Below are 8,494 nucleotides of genomic sequence, written 5' to 3'. Positions count from 1 at the left end.
ACTAGTCTTCTGGAAATCCTCCCTGTTGAAGGAAATCGTAGACCTCTTGCCTTGGTTGTATTTTGGAAAAGTTCAGTGTCCAATGGTTCATCTCATAATAATGCTTCTAAATAGCCTTTTGTGCTTCTGGAAAGAAAATCAACACCACAATGGGTTTTTCTTGACTTATGGAAGATCTCTGAGTAATGATGTTGTTAATCAGAATAAGCAAAGCCTTTGCTTAAATATTCAAGGCATGTGGTACTATGCTATTCACAATGATATTGTGACCCCAACAACGAGGCGTCTTTAGAAGAACATGAGAAAGCGATATTGATTATACCTACCATGGATGCTGCACAGGTTAACAATGTCATTCAAGTTATACATACATTGCATTCCTGACCATAGAAATAGAAAACCCATCTTAAAAAAATCAATGACCGAAACATAGGATTTATCCTTGAAAATACGGCATTTGGTTGTAAACTAGAAAATAAATATTTGAAACAGATTGATTGACTAAGAAAGAATGATTACCAAACATTTTGGTATAGTTTCTCTTAAATTCTCTACTCAATAACATTGATATCATGTGGTAGTTGTTGTGGCATGAGATGACACTCAAGGTGCACCGTTATTGTTGTGATGGGAGTACGTCCACATTGGCCCAACAGCATACTAAAGACTTCTTAGTTTGTCATGGCATGAGACAACGTCCAAGTTGGCACCACTGTTATTGTGGCCACGGGAGCCCAGGTTGGCTCAACAAATTACTTGTTGAGGAGTATGGGACGCTCATATTGAAAAGGCTTTTTGGATAATGTATATACAAACCTGTCTTGTTTTTGCAAGTATAATTTCTAAGAGAAACTTATTCCAAGAGTGTTTTGAAGAAAAATGGTCTCTCCTGTCTTTTCAAAAAGAATGTTTTCAATACTGTTTAAAAGGTTGTTGGAACGAACATGTGATATAATTGATAAAGGCCTTGAATATATCTCAACACATGGTAGTAACTAGAAAAGATAAAGCAAAGTGGCATGAGTCCGATGTAGGAGAATGAAGCCTCGACAACAACATTTAATTAACGGTAAACCCAATAAATGGGGTAGCTATCCAAAAAGTGTTTTAACTTTTTCTCGGCCTAACCGGTGTTATGCCTTAGGGAGTAGCAAAACTTGACAGCTGTGCCTCTAAAATCTATGGGGCAAGAAAGGGCCAGGGTTAGCTACCCTGGAGCATACACTTTCCAAGTTGACTTCTCTTTATGTGTGTAATGCTATTGGGAATAGTGAAGCTCAACAATCAATGCCTCTTACTATGAGGATCTGCAAAGTTGAGACTCACAATCTTATGGTGTCTATGTAGAGTTTAGAAAGTAGAACAAACCTATTATGTTTTTTTCTTACTTTCCATGATTCGTGATGAAACCAACCCTTCACTAGTGGTTCATGACTAAAACTACAAGTGTAGCAAGGGCAATGTCCACTGGATCTATGGAAATAGGGTCAGAGACTTATCAAAGGTACTCCTCAAATTGATCGGAGGGACATCACAATCCACGTGATTGTTTTGACTTTTAGTATCCAAACATAGGTCCTTTTCCCTTTATCTGTGAGGCCAATTTTGAGTTTGCCTTTAAAAAGGGCAAGTGGTTCACTTTAAAAGAATAACTCTCTCCACACACATGCCTAAAAATAAAAATCTTGAAGACCAGATTATTGTCACACCTAATTTTAGGTTTTGATTAAGGATCTAATCAAGGCTAATAAAGTGATGAAGGATTTGATTTAGAGCTTTTGTAGAGGGCTTTGAATTACACAACTAAAACTTGTGTATATGCATTTTATTTGCAAGCACAATCAAGCCAAAAAAAGCTACAAAATGACTTAATTGATGATCCTAAATTTTAATAATCGCTCCACATCAATGGTCATTACCACACAAAAGCTAGTTTAGTGGAAATTCTAAATGCTTGCGCACAGACAGAGAGAGAGAGAGAGAGAGAGAGAGAGAGAGATCAATTGATTAACAATCAAAGGTACATGGGTCCACTAATCTAACATAGTGATCAAGGCCTACCACAGCTAGGAACTGCGAGCCCTTATAAGGCTTCCATACCATATCATGGTGCAATTGTTTATGGTAAATAAGTCAATATATCATTCATAATAAAATCGTAATAAAGAGATTAGAGAGAGACTAACTAGGCACTAATGACTCACTGCAATAAAAGCATAAAATTGACACAAACACAAGATTGTTGCAGCATTGAGAAGTGTATAAACAAACTCAATTTATAGCCTTGATCTAAGCATCTTGCACAAAGTGGGCGGCAGCATAGGTAAGCCAATTAAAACTATTGACTATGCTTGCCACATTTAAACAGGTTGATGGAGCTATTGCTTTGTGTCGGAGAAGTCGTTATGTAGATGTAGCGTTGAAGATTGCGAGCCTATTTCTACTTCTATGGAGATAGTTTTGAAGCTTAGTCATGCTCTATCATCAAGTTGTTGGTTGCCTTATTTATGTAGGCATATCGAGGCTAGATGTTTAATGTGTAGTTTTACAAGTCAGCACATTTATGCAAAGCCGAGGGTCTATGCGTTGGAAGGTAATTAAACAAATGTTTTGCTACTTGAGTGACACTATTCATCTTGGGTGTTATCCCAAGGGGGGATCTTTATAGCCAAATTCACAAGCTTTTTTAGAATTGGATTCAGATGGTTGGTATGACGCAAGAATCCACTAGTTGTTTTTGTCTCATGCTCAACAACTCTTGCATATCTTGGTTGGGAAAGAAGCACCCTAAAATGGTCACTTCTAATGTGAGGCTGGGTATAGGAAAGCTTTCACAACTATCATAGAGTGTGTTTGGCTCATACACATTTATGCTAACTTGGGTGTTGGACTACAGCCTCTACTACCACCACTATTTTTTTTTGCTAGTAGTTAGAATGTTTTGGCAATTGCAAGGAGCCCATTGGCACATTCTCACACAAAGAATATCTACGTACATGGTCATTATATCAAGAAGAAACTCTTTGTAGGAGAGGTCAACTTGGCTTATGTCTCTATGCAAGAAGCAAGATCATTATCCACCTAATATCTCAATCAATCGGTTGTCTGTACGAGACAAGAATACTATACAAGACACCCACAGAGCCTCTTTTCATGAGTGATTAGTATATGCAAGTCTTGGCCATAACATACAGTCTCAACTAAAAAACCCATAGTCGTCCAAAAAGCTTTTATTAGTACAAAAATTCCAAAAACTAGTAGTAGCCGACTGCATAACCTTGATTTTAGACCTAGTCCATCTTAGATTTGATCCACTTTATCAAAATCAATGCAATCCAATACAACTCAATAGTTTTAGAAACCTAAAGTTTATAAGCTACCAATATTGCAGTTAATCATTCCTAGTTAAATACCCCAGACTAGCCAGGTTCTAAAACAATATGCACAACATAAGCAACTATTTAGAAAGGTTTGTCAAAAAGCAGGTAGAACATCCCCATTATAACCCTTAAGTTATCCAAAAAAGACCAGAATTAAACTTGTCATAGGGTAGAGTATGTCAAAGCTCGAAGGCAAGATATATTTAATTTAAAAAGCGAAAAAAATCAGCCACAGCGCTTCCAAATAGAAAGCTTCCAAAACGCATACATGTGAGGCCTTTCAAATCATCAATTGGCCTAAATAACTCTGAAATTTACAAAAAGCAACCCAATATACTCTAAAGTATTTTATGAAAGAGAAGACCTGTATTAAGCCCAGGAGTACACATATATGCTACCTGAAGCAGTACAATGTTTTGAAATCTCAACAGAAAAGGACCATTGAGAAGAGCAGGAATTGCTCAATCAATCCCAATGGTTTCATCTACCATAAAAACTATTAGAGTAAGCAAAACCTAGTTCAACACAGCCCAAATGAACAGCCAGACAACTGAGGTCAACAATAAAACAACATTATTCAGATAGATTGAAAAATCAGCAGAGATATCCCAATGTCATATTTCAATAGGTCAACACCAACCTGAGATGTGGTGCTTTGTTCGACTAGACCCACAGTGTAAAGCTTTAAGAAGGGAGACTCGGCCACCCCACACTATAGCTTGCAATGAACCAATGTAATCAGCAAAAACCACTCTCAACTACTCACTTTTTCCCACACAATGCAGAGCAAAACTAAGTGAGTGGAAGATCACCTCATCCCTCATTTTATTTAAATAATTGAAAAGTAGATAGTCCAACTAGAAGCAAACAATCCCCTAGGCTTCGCTTACAAGATTGGCCCAAAGTATGCAGCTACAATATTATGCTATTAGGAGTTAATTGTGAAGGTGCGAGGAAAGAGAAGGAAGAACCATAGAAACCACATTGTGCAGTAAGCATGGTGAGATTATGCAGAAGGAAGCTTTCAAGCTCCGGAGGAGCTACACATTAATACCATGCGCTTGAATACGCCAAGGTTCACTAGCCCTTCAAAACTAAGTTTTTCAGAAAACATTCACTTGCTGTTTCGTGGGGGGGTGGGGGGGGGGGGGGGGCCTACCTAGATCTTCAATTTATCCAACAATAGAGTACTAGACCTTGCATAAAAAAGAGATGATACACCTATTAGGTGGCTATCTAACAAAGTGAGTGTAATAAAGGCAATAGAGTATTATATCATATGAATGGTACATGAGTAGTTGAGGAGATTGATATGTAAGTTAGCCACTGCAACAGTGACTGTGTGTGTGTGTGTGTAAATAAATAAATATATATATATATATAGAGAGAGAGAGAGAGAGAGAGAGAGAGAGAGAGGAGAGTTTTCACGTCATAGGAAACTATCCCACGAGACCTTAAAGATCTAGCCGACGAGGAGAGTTGCACTCAAGACCTGTTATTCAAGAGGGAAATGGCATAACCAATCTACCACACTTGGGTGGTAGAATGAGAGAGAGAGAGAGAGCTTTTGTGGCTTCCAAATTTCTCTTTCGGAGAACATAAGAGGGATAACATGAGAGGGTGCGGGTTCTAAAGATGTGAGGTAGCACCCTCTGTGAGCCTTGACACAAGGCTTTTATGCCCCAAATCTTGCTCGTCAAGTGAATGTAGAGCCTTATTGACTACATTTCTTCAAAAGAGAGTTGAAAAAATAATAGAAATATTAGCAAGAGGCTTGAAATCATCTAGTTCTCTATAGAATCACAATGCACACAAAGCTCATAAAACACCCAAAAACTATGTTCTAAAGAGTAGCTTGGAGATCACCATTAGCAAAAGAACTACGAAGCAAAAAGTCTGATTGAAGGCCATGATTACCATTCCTAAAAAATGCAATGACAACCATTCTTGAAGGTCCCAAGCAATATGAATGATGCTAGGTAACACTACCTATAGAACCTGCACAACAATAATGAAGAATGGAACCAACAATAATGAAGAGTGGAATCAACATCGCAAGGACTTATCACATATCACATTGCATTCCTTTGCTGTCAACCCCCACAAATTACAATCGCTTCGCCAAACCCTCAAGAAAAGAGATTGGACAGGCTCCGCCTAACCAGGGTGTGTTGCCTCTTAAACAACACATTTGATAACTCTCCACTATCAACAGTCCCCAATGCACAAGTGACCGCGCAAGTAAGACGGTTGAAAGTGGCACATGCAAAATGAGGGCTGTGTATTTAATGGGCAACATCTCATTTCCTTCTGCCCCTCTTATCATACGCTCAAGCAGACTCCCATGGGTGGTCTCTGGATAATATTTGACAAAGGATACGGTTAAATGGTCCCAAATGTTTGAAATTTTCTCACTCAAACAGGCAAGGGAGGTATCCTCTGCACAAAGCAAACTCAGAGCAAGCACCAGGCTCAAGAAATCATCGATACTACATTACCCATGTAAATCGAAACCAAAAAGGCCAGTAAAAGTTCACTCATTACTCTATCCTCGTGACTTACCACTCCATTACAAGAACCCCTCTCTCTATAAAGCCAAACACAAATTCTGAAGTAGCGACACCCACAATACCAATAGGGATGGAAGGGAGGGAAAAAGGCATTTCAGCGAGAACTCATATCCATCGACGTTCAAGGAGCCTATAGAAACAAGTGAGATTAGAGGTAGTCACCAAGTAAAGAAAATCACAGTCAAAAAGAGAGAAAGCACAACAAAAGCTTGTCAGCAGCATATATACAAAATGTCAAAGGGAGTTTTTGAGACACACATAAAAGTAGCTCATAGGCAGAGATTCTCCCTGCTCAGCAAGGCATCCTGCCTTCTTCTATCCATTAGGTCTGCATACTACTTGGTTATGGTATATACAAACTCTGGCCTGATGTTCAGACTTCAGGAGACCTTCCAAGTGAGGAGGACCTCTTAAACTCACGATCCTGTAAAGCCTTCACCTTCTTCCCAATATCATCGGAAGACTTTTGTCTCTGCAACCTCTGCACACAAACCAGAAGTACTTAAGACTTGCACAACCTTTTCTAGCTACAAGAAGCTGTAACACCCGCCGCACCAAACAAACAAACATTACCAAGAAACTGATTAAAAAACCTGCTATAAATTAAATCAACAAGAATTTTCTGAAGTGGTGGCTATCTTGCGCCTCATTCTCCTAAGACCCTTACATCCGAATACATTAACACTCCTTGTCTTTTTTCTCATTCAAGTAGAATACATTGATACTTTTTTACTTAATCAAATATAAAGAGCTCCAATGAAGCATGTGTCTGCATGCCCAGTTCACTGCTAGAAACAGCAATGCCTTTTGCTGAATAAAATAATCAAGGACTTTACACATAATAAACGACACTACTAAACCCAAAGAGCGTAGGTCAGTCGGTTGAGCCTTGATGATGTAACCCCAAGGTCGAGGGTTTGAGACTCATGGGGCCACGCTCGATGGGTGTAAACAGCTTCTCCATTGGAGAAGTCATTCCCGCAGTTTGCCCCCTTGTGGGTGTGATATGTATAGCAAGTCCGGTTGTAAATACACAGATATGTATAAAGTTCTCCCTATTACCTTCCACCCTGATGGTTTTGAAAATATTTTAATATACGTATTTTACAAAAAAAAGACACTACTGCTCAATAGCTAAACCTGTTAAAGCAAGCAAGAAGACTACACACAAATACAAGAATCACCCGACTCTACCAAGCTAACATAGACAAATATTATGCAAGTGCAAGAATCAGAAGAAATGTCAAGCAGATCAACAGCTCTCTAACTGGCATACAGCTAGAGGTAGCATGCACATCATTGAACATTATAGTATTGATGGCCTTTAAACATAACAAACAACAGTAGGCCTTCAGAAAGATATGCTCACAACTACTCAGAACTGAAACTTTCATGGCAAGTGAAGCAAATGGGAAGACTCCATCCCTTCCGACGAATACAAAACTTACTTACCCGGCCAGCCTTACCAAGCTTCCGCAGGCATATAGAAAGCTAAGCTAACATAAACCACTGTTTTACAATAGCAAGAATCAAAACAAGAGTCAAGCAGGTCCACCATGCTGCAACATTCTTAGTTAAAGAAGTCAGAAGGTAGCATTTCGACATGAAAATAAGCTGAGCGCAGAAGAAATTATAAGCCGCTAGATCAAAAGTCTTAACTCTCCTGGCTAAACAAACCAAAAGGGAAGACACTCAAGACCCCTAGATTCGCACGCCCATGGTTTCTCCAGGCTTAAGATCTGATACTCACAGAAGGGCGGCACATTAACAATATGAATTTCTGCAGCAAATACTTGGCAAGCTCAAAAGCAGTACCCGGGCTTGCCGATCGAGGCTGACAGCATCATGACGCTTCTCGAGCTTCTGAGCCGCCCGCTCCTCAATCCTTTGGCGCAGAAGGAGCTCATCTTCTACTGATGGACGCGAACGTGAAGGGGAAGTGGGATACTTGGGGGAATGCGCCATGGCTCGGGGCCTGCTTGTGGCCTGCGACATCACCCAGGGCTGCTTCTTGGGGCACAATGGCTGCATTGGGTGGCGCCCATCTTGCTGCTGGCTGCTCCTCATATTCAAGCTCAAAAAACCTGACAGGCAATCGCAGATCTTTAGGTCCTCTGCACACACTAGCCAACAAATCACATTTGGTACACAGCGAACCTTGGATAGACGTGTCTTGACTCTCGATCGTCGCACTCTACTGCAGATAATATCTCCAAACCTTCAACAAGTAAGTCCCTTTACACTTGTGCTCTTTAAATTGACTAATTGTAACGATGAGCCTTAGGCCATTTCACACACAAGCAATGGTCATGTGTCACCTATCCTTGCTTGTCCGGGTGCCCTGAGGGTTGTCCGGCCGACCCAGTCACATGGCAAAGACTGCAAAAATGTGAAAACAACTCTTACGTCAAGGTCAACCAATCAAGTGAGGGTTGGACAAGAGGAAGGGGTCACCCATCGTGACAGCGATGCCAGACATAAGATGGCAACCAGGTCGAAGTAGACATAAGATGGCAACCAGGTCGAAGTAGAAAGTTGTGATCG

The 8,494-nt window shown here is 40.1% G+C and overlaps 1 protein-coding gene across 1 annotated transcript; it reads right to left on the bottom strand.

Moving 5' to 3' along the window:
• Window positions 1–6,138: 6,138 nt before the first annotated feature.
• LOC147430823 (uncharacterized) lies at window positions 6,139–8,245 on the bottom strand. Its single transcript, XM_086493373.1, has 3 exons — window positions 8,108–8,245; window positions 7,766–8,034; window positions 6,139–6,431 (listed from the first exon to the last, which is right to left on the bottom strand). The coding sequence occupies exons 2-3, from the start codon at window positions 8,015–8,017 to the stop codon at window positions 6,324–6,326; spliced, it is 360 nt and encodes a 119-aa protein (XP_086349499.1). The 5' UTR covers window positions 8,018–8,034; window positions 8,108–8,245; the 3' UTR covers window positions 6,139–6,323.
• Window positions 8,246–8,494: the final 249 nt, after the last annotated feature.

This window comes from Adiantum capillus-veneris, chromosome 21 (genome assembly GCF_014529385.1).
Source record: "Adiantum capillus-veneris isolate H3 chromosome 21, ASM1452938v2, whole genome shotgun sequence".
NCBI classification, from domain to species: domain Eukaryota; kingdom Viridiplantae; phylum Streptophyta; class Polypodiopsida; order Polypodiales; family Pteridaceae; genus Adiantum; species Adiantum capillus-veneris.
Note: the sequence above shows the minus strand (reverse complement) of the source record. Positions and strands in the feature narration are given on the sequence as shown.

Excerpts from the sequence above, each read along its gene's own strand:
- LOC147430823 (XM_086493373.1), bottom strand. The coding sequence starts at position 8,017 with ATGAGGAGCAGCCAGCAGCAAGATGGGCGCCACCCAATGCAGCCATTG. Across the intron at positions 6,432-7,765 it reads GCCTCGATCGGCAAGCCCGG|AGGTTGCAGAGACAAAAGTC; the intron begins GTACTGCTTTTG and ends GTTTGTGTGCAG.